The 18,801-nt window shown below is 44.3% G+C and overlaps 2 protein-coding genes across 2 annotated transcripts in view; both read left to right on the top strand.

Moving 5' to 3' along the window:
- Positions 1-9,381, top strand: part of SYT8 (synaptotagmin 8) — a 26,009-nt gene extending 16,628 nt beyond the window's left edge. Inside the window, exons 5-9 of the mRNA XM_006033655.3 lie at positions 144-311; positions 1,168-1,335; positions 3,378-3,495; positions 4,878-5,011; positions 9,087-9,381. Of these exons, the coding sequence (XP_006033717.2) occupies positions 144-311; positions 1,168-1,335; positions 3,378-3,495; positions 4,878-5,011; positions 9,087-9,320 (822 nt within the window). The 3' untranslated portion in view covers positions 9,321-9,381. The remainder of the gene's footprint in view (positions 1-143; positions 312-1,167; positions 1,336-3,377; positions 3,496-4,877; positions 5,012-9,086) is intronic.
- An 87-nt stretch (positions 9,382-9,468) lies between these two features.
- Positions 9,469-18,801, top strand: part of LOC106722767 — a 34,300-nt gene continuing 24,967 nt past the window's right edge. Inside the window, exon 1 of the mRNA XM_025215520.1 lies at positions 9,469-9,821. The gene's annotated coding sequence lies outside the window, so the exon portion shown is untranslated. The remainder of the gene's footprint in view (positions 9,822-18,801) is intronic.

Raw genomic sequence — 18,801 nt, 5'->3', positions numbered from 1 at the left:
GCTGAAGGCACTACTTTGATGCCAGTCTTTCAGCTAGGCATCAGGGTCCCCACACCCGCTTGGCTCTACCCTGGGAAGGAAGCACATGGGAGTAGTGTCTTTCTCCTCACTTGGGATAATCTTGCATGTTGATATTTTTTAAGATAAAGGTTGGAGTGAAGCAAGCAGCTGATTTAAAGGCTATGGACAGTGGGGGGACCTCTGACCCATATGTAATTGTCTACCTAACAACTGATATCAAGAAGAAGTATGAAACCAAAGTTTACCGCAAGACGTTAAATCCTGTCTTCAATGAAAGCTTCACCTTCCAGGTAAGAAATGCTGCCAACCATAAGATAGACATTCCTGTTCAATATACCACTGGTCATCACAGATCAGGCAGTTTGGGCTCATCCTGCATGGTGCAGGTCTGGAGTGTGGCATGGAGGTAAGCAAAGGCAAATGCAGTGAGAAGTAGGAGGACCTGATCTTGAATTAGTGAGCTTGACTCTTGCACATCCAGCAACTGTCTTCTACTTTGGAGCTGAGGAAAGGCCAAAGGGGGTGCGGGGAGGAGGAGACAAAAGGTCTGTGTCCTTTCTCTTCGCTAGGGACTCTTAAAATGAAGGAAACAGGCATGGAAAGGATCTTAGACTGCAGTCCAACCTGCTTATGCCTTTTCCTATGTGAAGACTGGATTTGTGCTTTTCCTGGAGCCCAGGGACTTTGTTCTCCATGTAGTACACCATGGACACATTGGCAGGATCAAAGTCTTCTCTTGGCCAAACACTGTTGTGCCAGACTAAATTCTTTCAGTTGAGTCAGTGAGGAAAAGGGGAGTAACAAAGGGTGAGATGTCCCTCCAGCAAAAGATTACAGAAACAAAGTGCTCATCATTAGGGTTGACTTCCAGGGGAAGGGTGAGGACCAGTAGAACAGTATGTTGGAAATCCTGATGCTGAGCTCCTTTCACTCTGGCAGAAGGCAGAGCACCTTCAAGACTACCTGGCTGATTCTGCCCAGGCTGGGGTATGCATTCAATGCAGGAGCAGAGGAGCAGCTGCGATGTGAGGGAGGCTCTATTATAATGGCATTGCTTCAAACTCACGAGACCAGGCTGTACTAGAAGAGCATAGTGGGAACACTGTTATACACTACTTCAATTTTTTTTCTTGTCTTCCCTTACAGATTCCTCAGGCTGAAATGTCTGAGTCCACCCTGGTGATGCAGGTGTATGACTTCAACCGCTTTGCCAGACATGACATCATTGGCGAGGTCCGGTTGCCTCTCAGCAATGTTGACCTGCAGCACGTCATGGAGCAGTGGAATGAACTCGTCGCTGCCAGTAAGACTGAGGTCATTATCCAAAGCAAACCCTAGGGGAGAAGGTGCAGCATGTTGGGGGAAAAGGCAAACTAGACTCTTGGCAAACCATCCTGAGGATCTCCCCCCTGAAAGCATGGTTCCACTGCTTCAACTGGGCTATTCCTGCTAGGCTAAATTAGCATTGCCCTTACTTAACTGTGCAAAGAAGCTAGGTTTGCCTGCTGCCTCGGCTCAGATTACTATTCCAGAAAGAAGGGGCTATTCACTTGGGATTCCTTGCTTTGAGCAGAGGGGACCGGAAGTAAGAAAGGGCCCTGTCCTCAACTCACTAGCCAAAACGGGTACTAAGTCCTGATGAGGGTAATGAACTACTTTATGGCTGGCTGCATCCATGGAGTATGGACCATTTAGCTCACTCCTTCCCCAAAGAAGCAGGGAAAGTACATTTTATCTGGAGTATTCCCTAAAGGCAAATGGTGAGAATCTGTTTGACTGTGAAACTAGATTGGTTGCAACTTCAGCTGAGTTGGTTGGTTACATAAAGAGTACGGCTAACCCTCAGCACTGTGAAGTCACGAGTCAGACTGCCAAAGTGATAAAATTGATTTAACAAGAACCTAGCATTGGTTCTTCTTTTTTTTTTAAATCTCACAGTCTTTATTTATCCTCTATTTTTGTTGACCCTTCAAGACACACATTTTCATGGTTTCTCTCTAACCAGCAGAGCTAAAAAATTAATTTTCAAGGGTTGTCTTAATGAAAATGGAAATTTCACATACCCATGAGATAAAATCACAAGAGTGGGCAATACGATATAACTCACATAAAATTGTGATCTCTATTTGGATGATGTAAACCAGCATAGGGTAAATTGCAAATGTTGAAGATTGAAATCAAGTATCCACTCCAAATGTCATGCTTTGTGGGTTACTTGCTTCACTTATATGTCTTTTGTACTTGCAGTTACAAAATAAATATGTTACTAATGTGTAAATAACATCAATGAGGCATATCACTTACCAGGTGAATTAATGTTAGTATTATTGATAGTTCAAAATTAGTGAGCTACAAGCTAAAAAAGACAGACAAGATTCTTTGGATAAATGTGACATCTTTTATTAGACCAACTAAATAGTTGGAAAAATTGCAAAGAACAATTTTTCCAACTATTTAGCTGGTCTTATAAAAAATATCACATTTACCCAAAGAAACTTGTCTGCCTATGTCCTTAGACCAACACAACTACAACCAACAACCTTAAGGCTAAAAAAGGTTTTTTTTCCTAATAAAATGTATTAAAAATTTATAGTGACAAGACTGGACAATTGTAGGCAATTTGAAAATGAAAGTGATGACATTTTAGTGTGTCAGTGAGTCACTGAATTATTTATGCAGCCAAAAAAATACAATGTTGAGGAGTATGGTTAGAAAATTGCAATATTCACAAAATCATCAAAATTTCAATAACAAAATCTGATAACAAGTTTTAATTATTTTTAATGAAACCCTGGCTCTACTAGAGGCTCTACACCCATAATGGTGTGCCAGCAGGAGTTTCAGTGGCATAGGACAGGGATGGCCAACTTAAGGCACGTGTGGCAGAGGCAACCTTTGTTTGTGGCACACGGCGGACTGAGGAGAGGACAGGCAACACTATGGCAGATAGGGCAGAGAGCAGCGAATGAGGCAGGGAGCATAGGCCAGGGAGCAGAAAGGTGCAGGAAATTGGGCAGGGCTACAGAGGAGGAAACAGGAAGCAGAGCAGCCAGTTGGGCAGGGGAAGGGAATTAGGGTGATACTTGGGAAGGGAGTATGGCTCATTTGTGGCATGCTTGCTAAAAATGTTGGCCACACTAGCATAAGAGAGAAGAAGGAATGGCCTTCTGAACTTTTTCCCCCCCGGAGGAATCTCACGTTTTACTAGCTGTGCCTTCCGATGTGTGACCCTATAGCTACACACTAGAGCAGATCTCCAATACCAAGCCTGGGTTTGGCTGTACTGTATCTTCTGCACTGATCTTACTATCAGGCATTCATGACTCATTTAACTCCTGGATTTGTGTCTCCAACAGCAAGAGCACCTAGGTGAGATCTGTTTCTCGCTTCGATACGTCCCCACCACCAGCAAGTTAACTGTAGTGATCCTTGAGGCCAAGAAGCTAAAGAAGATGGACTCACATGGATTGACAGGTAAGAGGAAAGGGGCCACAGTGATTATGCCACGTGGACTCTGGGGGCCCAAGGTACAGAATGAAGGAAAAAGCATTGCCTGAAAAATTCCTATTAGACAGTTTCTCCTTTAAACCCAGGTCTCTGGGTTTAAAGGAGACCCTACGATGACAGGCTGAGAGCCCTGGGGCTCTTTAGCCTGAAAAAGCGCAGGCTCAGGGGTGATCTGATGGCCACCTACAAGTTTATCAGGGGTGACCACCAGTATCTGGGGGAACGTTTGTTCACCAGAGCGCCCCAAGGGATGACGAGGTCAAATGGTCACAAACTACTTCAAGATTGTTTCAGGCTGGACATAAGGAAGAATTTCTTTACTGTCCGAGCCCCCAAGGTCTGGAACAGCCTGCCACCGGAGGTGGTTCAAGCGCCTTCATTGAACACCTTCAAGATGAAACTGGATGCTCATCTTGCTGGGATCCTATGACCCCAGCTGACTTCCTGCCCTTTGGGCAGGGGGCTGGACTCGATGATCTTCCAAGGTCCCTTCCAGCCCTAATGTCTATGAAATCTATGAAATCTCTCTTCCCCAACAAAATTCTGGCTTGACTTCATTCCCATTGTTCTTCTGAAGCAATGGGACACAGAAAACAGAGATACAGGAAACCATGACAGTAAGAGTTCAGACTTTGCCCTTGATCATGAGAGGGAATTACTTTGCTGGTCTAGGTATACTTGCCAACATTCACACTCAATCTATTTACAGCACAGTTTGGCAGTTCCTGCAGTTCTTCTCAAAAGAAGGGACTTAGGGGAAACTCCAGTGTGTGGGGATGGGGGGAGCTTGTATTTGTAAGGCAAGATTTCACTGGAGAGCCCCCTATGTGTATCGGGATAGGAGCAATTCCACTGCATGTTCTCTCTGAAGAGCTAACTCTGTCATCCTTGTGCCTCTTATTTATCTTTTCTTCTTTCTGTCCCTTCTCCCCATTTCAACCACTGTAAGGAATAGCAGGAAAGGCTGAGAATCAGGAATCGCATGTATTGGCAAAGTTGTATGGAAGTCCAAGGCTAGAATTACAGGCAGTTACAGCACAGAAGAATGTATTGGCTGAATTGTCAGATGCACTGGGCTGGAAAAGCAGCGGCTGCTGTAGGTCAGGACTCCAATACATTGGCAAAGCTGTCTAGAGGCTGAATGCTAGCATAAAAATGGGTTCTGGAAATCAGGGCTGAAACGACTTGGCAGAGGTCTGTAGAGGCTAGGAGGTGAGCAAAATTCTGCACCTGAATGTCCTGTGAAGCCATTTTGTAAGTGAGCTTTGAAACCTTTGGATGGGCTTGTCCCGGGATGTAACAATAATTATATCTTCTGCTGCTTCCCTCATCCCCTGTTTTTCTCTCAGACCCCTATGTCAAAGTGCAGCTGATCCTGAACAAGAGGAAATGGAAGAAGAAGAAGACAAGTGTGAAGAAGAGCACTTTAAGCCCCTATTTCAACGAGGCATTTGTTTTTGATGTGCCTTTCAATCAGATCCAGGTAAGTTTTCCCAACCAGGGACAGCATTCAGTAGCAGGCACATGCTAATAAGAAAAAGCCCAGGTCACTGGCTAGGAAGTGGCTCCTATAGCATAGAGTGCTAATAAGGAGAGATTTAGCCCCACTGATGCCAGAGCTGTCCTAGTGACTTAGCCTTGCTCAGCTACTCTGTAAAAGTAAGGGGAGTAAAGTCTTGTTCCTTTCAGTGGCCTCCTTTGAAACATGCTATTAAAGACTGGAACTGGGGATGATGAAAAGGAATTGGGAGGGAACATCCCAGACCGGGCTCTGTCTCTTTATGATGAGAGCACAACATTCCCAGACCAACCAACCAAAACCCTAAGCCCTTATGGTTTCCAGGGGAAAAAGACAAAGCCCAAATAAAGTCTGTACTTATTTTCCAGAAGGGAAGTGAGGTGGTATCATGTCCTTTCCCATCTTGCCCACTGTCATTGTTTGCCTTCTTCCTCCTTTTCTATGTGGCAGCTGTGTGTGAGGCTAACAAGGCCAGATGCATTGGCTTCACCCTTCCCTATCTGACTCCTGCCACCCCACAGGCAGGCCCAGCCAACCTGGCAAGGGACCTGATGAGATCTTGTGAGCTGGGTAACCTAAGTCCTCATGGGCAGGAGTGATTTATACACACTGAAATGCCTCTAGTGCCATGCACCAGGCCAAGTAGATAGGCAGAGCTCCAGAGTCTCAATGCATGACTGAGATGATGGTGTAGGGAGGAGGGGTTTAGGTTTATTAGGAGCTGGGGGATCTTTTGGAACAGGGGGAACCTGTACAGGAGGGATGGACCCCACCTGGACCAAAATGACACCAAACTGGTGTCATGTAACATTAAAAAAGTGGAAGAGCAGATCTGAAACTAAACATTGGGGGCAAGCTGACAAGTGCAGAACAGCACACAGTTTGGATGGACACACCCTATAGGGGTGAAACCATAAACATGGGGATAAGAAACAGCGGGGGTGTGTGTGTGTGTGTGTGTGTGTGTGTGTGTGTGTGTGTGGTGGTGGGGGGGGGAGTGAGGGGAATGTGTGTGGTGGTGGTGGGGGTACTCAGGTGAAACACAGAGAAGACCAGCATGAACAAATAGATTTACTGATTAAAAGGTCACACACAAGTAGCCAACCAGGCAACAATAAAAAGTATAAGTGCTCTTATACTAATGCCAGAAGTTCCAGATCCAAAATGGGGGAACTTAAATGCTTAGCTAAATAACACTACTGACATAATAGGTATCTCAGAAACATGGTGGGATGAGGAAAATCAATGCATTGCTGTAATACCAGGATACAAATTATACAGGAATGATAGAATAGGTCATACTGGTGAGGGAGTGGGCCTGTACATCAAAGACTGCATTGAACCAAATAGGATAGATTTTTCAACTGATAAGACAGGTGCCTGAGAATTTCTGTTTCAACAGAAAAAAGTTGTTCTGGGGGTATACTATCAACCCAGGACAGCTGCAACAAACTAGAAATGCTAAGAGAGTTGAGAGAGGCAGTGGAAGCAGAAAACACAGTAATAATGGGAGATTTTAATTATCCAAAAATAGACTGGGTCAATCTGCCAGGATACAGAGACCAAACTTCTTGATATTATGAAAGACTGCATCCTGGAGCAGTTAGTGCTGAAACCTACAAGAGGAAAGGCCATTCTTGACCCATTCCTAAGTAGTGCACAGGATTTGGTGCAAAGGGGAAGTGTTACTAAGCCTCTCTGCAATAGTGATGACAATGTAATTGAGTTTGACATCCATGTAGGAGGAGAGATAAGAATAAAATCTACCACTGTAGCCTTTAACTTTAAAAAGGGAGTCTATACCAGAACGAGGAAGCTAGTTAGACAGAAATTAAAAGGGGATGAGACACAAAAAATAAAAAGAGTACTAACTCTGGGAAATTCAGGAGAAAGAATTTGAGGAGAAACTTGCTAGAGACATAAAAGCTAACAATAAAAATTTCTCTAATTACACTATAATCTGAAGACCTGCCAGGGAGTCGGTGAGCCCTTCCAAGATCAGGTTATAAAAGAGGTGATAAAGGATGATAGGGTCACTGAAGAAAAACTAAATGCATTCTTTGCATCTGTCTTCATTATGGAAGATGTTAGGAAGATCTCACCAGATCTACTCCTTTCAAGGGACAAGTCAGTGGAGCTGACCCAAATTGAGGTTTGAATACATTGTAGGTCAATAGGTCATAGAGGAAGCTGATAAACTAAAGAGCAGCAAATCGTCAGTACCTGGTGACATTCACCCTGGGGTCCTGAAAGAGCTCAGATTGGAATTTGCTAAACTCCTACAGCCTGTCACATTGGCAATCCTCCAGCTGCATACTCCTAACTATAGTATACAACTGGAGGATTGCCAATATGACTCCCATATGACTCTCTAAAGGGGATCCAAGGAACTACAGGATAATGAGTCTAATTTCTGTTCCTGGAAAACTGGTAGAGACAATAATAAAAAATAAGAATTGTTCAGCACAAGGATGAACATGACTTACTGGAGAGGAATCAACATGGCTTTGTCAAAGGGAAATCATACCTTAATAAACTACTATAGTTCTGCGAGGATGCAAGAAGCAGGCGGATCAGGATGATCCAATTGACAGAGTATATCTGGACTTCCAAAAAGCCTTTGACAAGGTCCCTTGTTGGAGGCTAATGAAGTTAGGTAGTCATAGGATCACAGGCAAAGCCCATTTGTGGATTAGAAGTTGGCTTAAAGATAGAAAAAAAAGTGAGTAGAAATAGTCAGTTTTTAGGATGGAAAGAAGCAAATAGTGGGGTCACCCAGGGATCTGTTTTGGAACCAGAGCTGTTTAACATAGTCATAAATTATCTGGAAGAGGGAGTGAGTCGCGAGATTGCCAAATTTGCAGACGACACAAAATTATTCAAATGAATAAAGATCAAGTTTATTAATGGACTGCAAGGAACTACAGAAGCATCTGGCACAATTGAAAGAATGGGCAACTAAATGGTAGATGAAATTCAATGCAGATAAAAGCAGTAATACACATGGGCAAACTATACCTACATTACGATGGGCTCTATCTAACTGTTACCACAGAGGAAAGAGATCTGGGAGTCATTGTGCACAGTTTGCTAAAAACATGAGCTCAGCACTTAGCATCCATAAAACAGCAAAAAATTTGTTATGAATTATTAAAAAGGGAATTATAAATGAAATAGAAAGTATCATTATGCCCCTTTCTGAATCTGTAGGGTATCAACACCTTGAACACTGTGTCCAGTCTAGGTCTCCACAAAGGATTATAGAAGAACTAGAGAAGGTATGGAGAAGGGCAACAAGGATGATTAGTGGTATGGAGGGGCCTCCATATGAGGAGAGACTAAAGAGGCTAGGCCTGTTAAGTTTAGAAAAGATCTGCTTGAGGGGGGACATCAGGGTTTACAAAATGCTAAATGGTGAAGAGAAAGTAAATAGGAATTTATTATTTACTGTCTCACAATACAAGAACTAGGGGTCATAATATGCAACTTGTAGGTAGTAAGTTTCAAAATACCAAAAGAAAGTTTTCACACAGTGTGTAATTAAAGTGTGGACTCATTACCACCAGATGTTGTGGAAACTGATAGTTTAGCCAAATTCAAAAAAGGGATTGGAGGAAAGGGGCATCAGTAGCTATTGTGCATGGGAGTTAGGGGTACAGTTTCTGAATCAGAACTTCCTGGATCTTAAATGGTAGAGGCTGCAGGTGGGAGAGGAACAGTGGAGAAAACTCTGACCATAGCCTATTCCTCCACCCTTTCAGTATCTACTCTCTGCCTGTGTGACACAAGAGAGTGGCAAGATGGACCTGTGGGTTGACCCAGTAAATGGCAGTTCTTATGTTATGGCCAGCCCCGAAGGAGAACAACCATTCTCCCTCCAGCTATGCCTGCTTTATTTTCTTTTTCTTTTTTTCCTTCCTACTCTCCTCTTCTGAATCCTTTTTCTCGCTCTTTCCTCACTGTCCTTGCTGCCTTTTGGCTCCCCATTCCCTCCATAGCCCTCTCTCCCTCACCAGTTCTATTTGTGCCCTCCCTACAGAACGTAGACTTGGTGATCGCAGTGTGGGATTATGACAAGGTGACCAAGAATGAACAGATTGGTAAGGTGTTCCTGGGCTGCAGAGCCACAGGCAATCATCTGCGCCACTGGTCAGACATGCTGGCTAATCCCCGCCGGCCCATCGCTCAGTGGCACAGCCTGCAGTCGGCAGAAGAAGTTGACAATGCCTTGGGGCTGAAAACCCACTTTAAGCTGCCTCTGCCCAGCCGATAAAAGGACCTCCTATCTTTCTCTCCACTTACTGTTCTGAAGGAACCTGGAACCATAGACATACTTGGATGAAAGGGGAGGGGTGCAGAAGGCTGGCAAGAAGTGCTTAAGCTATGGGCTGGGGTAGGGAGGGCTTTTCATCACAACAGTTTGGGTCAATCAACCATAGCAAAAATGTCAATGAGCAAGGGAACCAAGTTTTCCTTTGACCTCAGATCAGGTGGAGAGCTGGTAACCCACGCAACTGGCATGTGACAGCAACAGCAAACTGCAAAACCTACAGTGCACCCCCACTGTACCCACATGCTTGCTTCAGACAAATGGAGACAACAGCACAGAATGTTTTTCAGTCTTATATATTGGGGTTGGGGTACACAAGGGTCATGGAAAGTAGGGGGCTGGAAACAACCTGGCCTCTGCTTACAAGACACTGCAAAAGACATCTGAAACCATATGGAGACATGGGATGCGGAAATACACAGAGCTAAAATGAGTGCAATAACTGTGAGTCCTTGTCCATATTTTAAAATAATCTATCTTGAAGTTTAATTTATAGGCAGCACTGGGTGCTCTATTTACTTATAAAGAGTCACAGTGGTCCTTTCAGAGAAGCAAAGGTGGAAGAGACTTCAGGAGTTCATCTAGTTCAACCCCCTTCCTGGGTAAGGTCATCCCTGCCTAAACCACACCAGTCAAGCATCTGTCTAACTTGCACTTAAACATGTCCAAGGATGGAGATTCTGCAACTTTTCTGGGTATCCTGTTCCAGTGCTTAACCACCCTCAGAGTGAGAAAGTTCTCCCTAATGTCCAGCCTAAATTTTCCTTGCTGCAACTTAATTCCATTGTTCCTTGTCCTGTCCTCTGCAGCCACAGAGCATAGTCTATCTCCATCCTCTTTATACTTACCCCTCAGGTGTTTGAAGACTGTTATTTAATCCTCCGCTCCCTCCAATCTTTTCTTCTCCTGACCGCACAATCCCAGTTCTTCTGACCTCTCCTTGTAAGCCAGGCTTCCTAGACCTTTTGGTTAGTTTGGAGGGTAGATTAGTAGTGAGTACAAGCTTGCAGGCAGAGGTTGTGAAAGATTTTTACACAGGCCAAACATGCTGAAAAGCAGCTGACCAGGCAGAGAGCCCAGTGTCAAAAGAGGCTGCTCCTTAAACTTGAAGGAAGGAGAAAATGCCCTGCTGTGCTTTGGGCCTGCTGTGTGACCTGAGCAAGTCACTTTGTCTTTCTGTGCCTCACTGCCCTGCATGCCTTTGCAAAGGTATGATGAGTTTAATGAGTATAATGCAAAGGTATAATGCACACTGGCTATGGGGGCTCTATAAGCAGAGTGACCTCCTGACAGAGAGCAGATTTAAGCTAGATATCAGGAAAAACGTCATGGTAAGGATGGCCAAAATTTGGAATGAGTTTTCAAGGAAAGTGCTCTCCCTTACCTTGGGGGTCTTTAAGAGAAGGCTGGACATGCACCTGGCGGGGGTCATCTGACAGCAGGACTCTTTCCTGCCCAGGGCAGGGGGTCAGACTCGATGATCTGTTGAGGTCCCTTCTGATCCTAGCATCTATGAATCTATGAAACGTGCAGGGTGAAAGTCATGGACAATGGGGATGGGGGCTTGGCTGTGTTATTGCTGAGGTGAGATGGAATCTGTAGGGGGATGCACAATGAGAATCACTGAGAGATTAGAGGGAACCCTACTTCAGAGTATGCTGGGATTGCTACCAGGATGCAGCCTCTGCTTTAAAAAGAAACAAAACAAAAAACCCAAAAAACCAAAACAGCTCTTACAGGATTTTTCAGAGGCATAACTGGGCAGTTCTGTGCCCTGGGCACTGGTGCACTTGGTGGGCCATCTGTGGTAGTATGGCACCTGGGAGACCAGTGGTGGCAGCTGCTAGTTTTGCAGTCCCCAGGTTGGTGACTGCAGCTAGTGCCTCAGTTGCCCCCACCCCCTTAATTACACTACTAGGATCTGCTGACTGTACACTGTGTTGCTGTAGCCTTTTGTTTACCCTGTACCTGCTCCATTCATGGTCTGTATTAGTGCAGCTTAAACTGTGCACTTTCCAGGGGGAGGATGTTGCATTTTCATTCATTCCTGTCACGTGAGGTTATTGCACCATGCCTATGTTTATCATTCAGGACAGAGCTCAGTAGCGTCTGTCTTGATGGATAATTAAGGAAAGGGGACACAAGGTGGCTTATCCCCTCTGCACTCTGTGGACAGGTTCCAAACTCCATCTCCAGTCCTGTGCCCAAGGTGGGCTGCACTAACTCTGGGGAATTTGAGCCAGATTCTGCAAAACAGGATTCACGCATTGCAGCCTGTTACAGGCAGCATCAGTGTTTTAATCTGTCCTCACACTGCCTTCCTGTGGGAGGAAACAGGGGGAAATAGAAAAAGCCAAAAGGTGTGACATATTCAAAATAAAATCAGTTTGAGACTGAATTTTTAGCCACATTTATTTATTTTTAAAGGGAGAGTAAAAAGACTTGGAAATAAAATATTGCATTTAACCCAGAATGGCCTTTCTTCAGGTTTTCTGTTTTGATGAGGAAAACACCTGAAGCTTTTTCAGTTTCTGCCAAAATGAACTTGTTATTTTTTAACCCTGCAGTTCATCAGCTGAACTAACAGCTCAGTTAATTGCAAAGCTCTCCTCTCATCTGCTTCCCCAAAATCTCTGTTGGCCTTGTTTACACTGAAGGATTTCATTTCAACCGCAGTGTCTAAAGAGCAGGTTATTGGTATCTGGCCTAGGGACCAAAGTTACACGTACACTGGTGTAAATGATCAGAAACTGGTTCTAATCTGTGGCACAACAGAAGTTCAGTGCACATAAACCAGTTTAAAAATGGCCAAAACCAGTTTAATATGAATCTGGATGGTTTTAGTATCAGACTTAACTGATTTAGGTTAAATCAGTTTATTGAACTTCTATTCCAAATTCCCTCCAGATTCAAGTTAACTCACAGTCCCCCAGTATCCCAGCATGCTTTGCATGTCCCCCGCAAACTCCATCCCCTTGCAGGGTGGGTGGGCAAGCCTTGGCCCAAGCTGTCTCAGCTGAGCAGGGAGGCATACTCTAATGCTCCTCAGCTTCTGACCTGGGCCATTGCAGGCATGTGGCTACACTTCTGGAATCAAAAGTGAATGTCTGTTCACTTGCATATTGGTTCAATCTACACAACTTAGACTAACCTGCAAAGATTGAATTGGTTAAGCCTCATGCTTTTTGACTGTCTATACTTACCCTTGAAGGTGGAATGGCTACCACAGTGCTTCAAGCACAGGGACACGGGCACAGGAGTGTTTTTAATTGGCATTTCCAGGAGGCAGTGCTCTTCAAGGGTTCCTTGTTTAGAGGTAGTCATTAAGCTAGCTTTCCACCGATGCTACTTGGCATCTATACCTGCTTTTGCCAGATTGGGCTTCTCTTGGCAGAGCCAATGCTAGATAAAGGAAGAACGAGATTTAGAAGGGACTGTGTGTGTCAAACTGCATACTGGAAAATACTGTGGAGTACCCTTTTTAATGCTGTTATGTGCAGTATCCAGTGCAATGGGGCTCCCAGCTTGATTGGGCTCTGTAAGTGCTACCAGAATACAAATAATTATTTCTATTTAAAAAATACCCTGGAAAAACTATCTGTGCTGCAGAGCATCACAAACCAAGATGCCAAAGTGGTTTCCCCTGTTGTTTTTGCTGCAAAGAAACAGTGCTGGACGAAATTCACCCCTGGTGCAGCTCCATTGATTTCATTGGAATTATGCTAGGGATGGAAGGAGCTCTGATTATATCCAAGTGATTCAAATGCATAAATCAATGAGATTTTTTTCTTAGAACCTTCCCCTCCAACCATTTTAGGTGTTTGATTGTTAACAAAGTGCAGGCATTATCAGATCTGTAGATGAGAAGGAGAGAGAATTTGAGAGAACCATGAAAACTCATTTCCTCCTTTACTGTCCTATCATGTAATAAGAGGAGAGCATTCTAGGCCAGATTCCTACCTGGACTTATCTGCAGTAACATCAGCTGGTGGAAGGACTAGTCTGTTGAGGTTTGCCTACAGCAGCTGTTGACATTGCCGCATGCTTGACTCCAGGTTTTTGCAATCTGCTGTCAAATGTTGCAGCAGAGGAAACACAGATCATTGCATGGGAAGCTGTCTTCCAAGACAAAGCACAGGATCTGAAGAAGCCTTTGGAGACTGCAGAAACACACCAGCATTCATGTCACTGGCATTTGTACCTGTGCCAGCATCCCTATTGCAACAGGAAAGCAGCCTTTGATTTGCTTGTGGTAATCTGTCACTGTGGCCTGTGAAACCAGTGCACTCTTGGCTCTGTGTGGGTAACAGCCTTTCCAGGAAGGACTTCACAATAGCAGTGCAAAGTCAGAGCTGTCCTTGAATTGTTCAAATTGGCATGAGAGGTAGGAAGGGCTTAAAACCATCCTACATGTAGCATTCTGCATCCCTCTTGTCTCCAAGCAGACTCAGTCCTCTGGTGACTTGTGTAATTCTGCCAGGTTTTTTAATACCATGGTGATGGGTACAGAGTAAGATCCTAAGTAGAAGAGAAATGGCGAGTGGCTGGCTTTAGCCAAAAGAAGAGGCCAAATATGGCATGGGCTTCCAAGGGAGGTGATGCTCTCCCCTACCTTGTGGGTCTTCAAGAGGAGACTGGACAAGCACCTACCTGGGGTCATCTGACCCCAGCGCTCTTTACTCTTTCCTGCTCAGGGGGTCAGACTCAATGACCTACTGAGGTCCCTTTCGACCCTAACATCTATGAATCTATGAATTACTAACTATTAATGAGAACGTTTGTATGGAGGGACCACATTAGCAAAAGCAGGCTTCATGCTTACTCCAGTCTCTACCAGAAGCAGGTTCAACTGAATTCTGTACACTCTGGCCTCGCGCACTTTTCTTTTGCTGCATTAAGGATCAAGTTTGAGGGTTGGCTTGGAAATTGCTACAGTAGCTGAACATCCCCTGAGGATATCCTGTGATCCTTTAGGGCATTGATATTGCCTTCTGTTGTCAGACCATATGATGCTGGAAAACCAGGGTCATTACTATTGTGCCCTGCTCCCTAAATTCAAAGGGAGTCTAATTTACAGTAACATGGCATTCGGTGTCTGGGTTGGGAACTTGTTTCTCTATGGAGTGCTATAGGGAGAAATCTAATCCCAGACAGTGATCTGCTTGTCTTTGGGTAGCAGAGAACTGGGGAGAGTTAAGGCACTGACAGACTCATAGTAGAAGAAAATTAATCTGAAATTATCTGGTGCACCCCTGAATGACTATCCGGGAGTGTCAAATAAATGCCAAGAGGGTGTGAAAGGCTCAGAAACTCTTAATAGAGATTAATAACTTGTATTTGAGTTAGAAAACCCACCGTGCATGATTCTTAATAAATGTTTTCTGGGTTTAATAGAACTTATTCAAGAAAGCAGGAAAGAAAAGAAAGCTAGACAATCATTTTGAAATAAATACAACAAATGGAGTGTGGCCTATATTAGCAAAACAGACCTTAACTTGCATGTTTAATGAGCTACATGGGAAAATAAATCAGCTGACAAAATACCTGCAGGAAGGATATACAGCAAATTAAAGTCTCAGCCTCAAAATAAGATAGAAGGGGCTTTTCAAACAGTAACATCTTTTACAAATGGATTCACCTTGAGGTCAGCTTCAGTGAGAACCTATCATGGGTGGAGATTTAGGGTTGCAACCTTTCTGTTGAGCCTGAGCAACCATCAGCCGCAACAAGGGCGGAGTTTAATTTTGGGGTACTAATTATATTCCATCTCAGCTCGAGCCGCCACCTAGACCCCCTGGGAAACACTAAATGAATCACTAGGGTGTCCAATAAAACCAAGAACTGTTCCCTTGCAAGCAGTATGAACACAAACCTCTGATTTATTACAGAGGCAAACACTAGAACACAAAATATGGTCAAGGGAAAAAAAATACAAAACACTGTTCCAGTTCAAAGGATACCCTGTATCACCCCTACCCCTATTGTGGAGCCTTCGACCCTAGGCCTGGCAGTTGGAGTGTGGGGGAGTCTCAACCCACAAGAGGTCAGTCCCTGGGAATTTGGGTGCATCATTGCCCTTGCTGTCGCTGGCCACTGGGGGGCACCGGTCCCCTCTGCTTTGGAAGGGCCCTTCCTTAAGTTGATGCAACGCCTCTGGGCTGCTGGGGAGCCCCCATCTCAGCTCCTGCCCTGTGCTACCGGCTCCTGCCCTGCATTCTCAGTCCAAACCCACATGACCATGCTGACTCAAAACCCCGTACCCCCTGGCCTCAGGCTTCAGCAAGCATTTCAGCGTTCTCTCTTGGTTTTTTTCTTTTTTAATAATATATTTCATGTTCTAGGTCAAATTAGCCAAATCAGCTCCAAATCATATCGACTGAGCAGAATTCAGTCATTCCAAAAACTGTATCAATTGAGCAGACAGAACTCAGTCGTTCTAAACACCATGTATGGTGTTACAATCGGCAAGCATCCTTCATCCCAGACCCTCAGCTTGGGACTTCAGATACTCCCAAATCCATTGACAGGCATCCTACATGCAGGCCCAAGCCCAGAGGTCTTGGGATTGGGATGCCCCTTGCACTTGATCTGAGTCACAAGGCTCCCAGAGGGGACCCAGGGGGAAAAAAAAACCCAGCCCAGGTAGCCTGAACCTTAAATAATTTCCCTGACATCATCACAGGATCCCAATCAAGAAACAGCATCATCTCAGTCCGGCCGCTGGGGGTACACTGTTCTGTGCCTGGCTGCTGGGGGTACACTGACCCAAGCCCCTGCTTTACAGCACAAACAAGATACACAACAGCTTGCAACCAGAACATGCTTGATAGCACAAAATGACTTGTACGTCTTGGGTGTGCTACAGGATCATAAACTATAGTCACAGTGGGATTGGCAAAAACACTAAAGAGGGGTGAATTTGTTTTGCTTAATTTCAAATGTACTTGGATATCATAACCTTGGGGGCAAAGTGTGAATATTACTGGGTTTTCATTCTGCATTAAAAAGGAACTTTGAATTAAAGGAATGGGGATGAGGGGATTTGGGCAGCTATGTTCTCTTCTAGCATGTCTGTCACTCTTCTGTCATGTGATAACAGATATTCAGGCCTTTGCAGGTTGGTTTTCCAGTGCAGAAGAAACCGCCCATGGGTAGGGTTTTTTTTAACTTGCTTTATTCATACCAGTCCTGAAACACAAATGGTCAAATAACATAGGAGGCAATTCCTTCCCCCAGAAATCTCACTCCAAACATGGTGGTCCAATTCCCAATAAGCGACTCCACCACAAAAATTGACTCTATTCAGAAACCAGGACAGTGAGCGAGTGAACTCTTCTGTTTCTTAGATGGCTCTCTCTTTCCCCAGGTTGCCTCTATCTACTTCGTATAACCAAAAGGTAACAACATAGAATGCCTTCTCAAAGCCAAAACTTGCTCATACAAAAATTGCTAAGTGAAGACCATGTATATAACATTTACCATAGTAATATGCAATGAAAAAGGAAGCAGATAAACTGAGGAGCTGGAAGGTGAGAGAGAAACACTAAGGTCACTCTTCAATGTGAGCATGATTTGTGTCAAGAAGACATAGGACAGGTATTAATCTCTACCCTATTGTCAGCGTGCAGGGGACATTCTGACATGGGAAGAGATTAGATGTTCCATGGGGTGAACAAATATCTCAACAATTTGCAGAGCCTGAGTGAAAAGAAAGAGCTAAAACACAAAGCTCTTGGGTCAGAAGCAATATCTTTGATTAAATCAACTAAATAGTAGCAAAATACATTCCTTTCTTTGCAAGCTTTTGGGCACACACACCCCTCTTCAGGCTGAGGAGAATTCAAAGAATATAAAACTCCTCCTAGGTAGAGAAGAAACTCCATTTTGCACAGGGGAGGTAGAGGGTAGAAGTTTATTCCCCTGGGTATCTCAAAGTCCTTTTGCAAGAGTGCTGCTTTGTGATGTGCAGATTAGGCTGTCTTCTTCCTCGGAGGTGTCCGATGTCAGAGTTGTACAGGGAGGTGAAAAATCCTTCTTTCTTGGTTAGCAATGAAATTTGCTTTTCTAGCTGGCTAAAATATGATATCTTCTATGTTTCAGGGATCTGTGTTGTAGCTGTGTTGGTCTGACCCAAGAGCTTTGTGCATCTCTTTTTCTCAGACCAACATGGCTACAATGTAGATCCCTGCAATTTACCATATTTTAGCTGGTTAGAAAAGTAAACTTTGTTGCTAACCAAGAAAGAAGAATTTTTCACCTCCCTGTCTGACTCTGACATCAGACACCCCCGGGGAGAAGACAGCCTAATCTGCACATCACAGAGCAACACTCTTGCAAAAGGACTTTGAGATACCCAGGGGAATAAACTTCCACCCTCTACCTCCCCTGTGCAAAATGGAGTTTCTTCTCTACCTAGGAGGAGTTTTATATTCTTTGAATTCTCCTCAGCCTGAAGAGGGGTGTGTGTGCCCAAAAGCTTGCAAAGAAAGGAATGTATTTTGCTACTATTTAGTTGATTTAATCAAAGATATTGCTTCTGACCCAAGAGCTTTAGTGTATCTTTTTCTTACAGCAACATAGCTACAACACAGTTCCAAGAAAGAGCTGAAGTTTTAGTCTGGAAAACGGATACATTTGACCCAGATAGCACCCAACCACCAAACTGCTTACTCTTCATTTAATTGGAGTCTGTTACTCTGTGGACTCTGCTGTTCTGAAAACAGCAACAATTGTCTACTACTTTCCCCATTTCTAATAATCTTCAAAGGGGAGGGAACCCTGCATGAGAGAGAGGGGGATGTCGCTGCGGCCCTTTCTGGTAGAGCACTGCTTGGAAGGTGATAAAGTTTATTTCTAAGCAAAGTGCACTGACCAGGTTAACAGGACGAAGAATTTGGCATCATCTCTCGCAAGGGGCCAAACCATGAAAGGGCAGAATTCGGTAGAGTCTTTTCATGGTTTTCGATTCCCTTCTTTTCTATGTTGAGGCTCTTTTCAATACAGTGCTGAGCATTTCTCAGTCAGGCGTTCTTATGTTCCATTCAGTTCTTTTTTGTACCTGCCTGCTGATACACAGAGCACAGTTCAGGGAGCTCTTCTTTACTTTGTGCTTTATTTTCCCTGAATACAAAGCAGCCCTCTACTATGACGAGAGAAGGAGCCAACTGCCTGGATGAATTCAGGTTATACATCATCTTATTAACAGGAGGAAAAAGGGAAGCTGGAAGACCTGGGTTCTATTCTTGGTCTGCTGCTGAGTCTCTTTCTGGCCTTGGGCAAGTCAATTAATCTCCTTTCCTCAGTGTCCGCTCTGCAGAATAGGAATGCTAATCCTTCCTTTCTCAGAGGGCTGAACTTCATTGGTGTGTGCCTGATACTTTGAGAACCCCTGGCAGAAGGCACAATGAAAATGCAAAGTGCTGTT

The sequence above is a fragment of the Alligator sinensis genome, unplaced genomic scaffold (genome assembly GCF_000455745.1).
Source record: "Alligator sinensis unplaced genomic scaffold, ASM45574v1 scaffold1299_1, whole genome shotgun sequence".
Taxonomy (NCBI): domain Eukaryota; kingdom Metazoa; phylum Chordata; order Crocodylia; family Alligatoridae; genus Alligator; species Alligator sinensis.
This window is presented reverse-complemented; position numbering and strand designations above follow the sequence as displayed.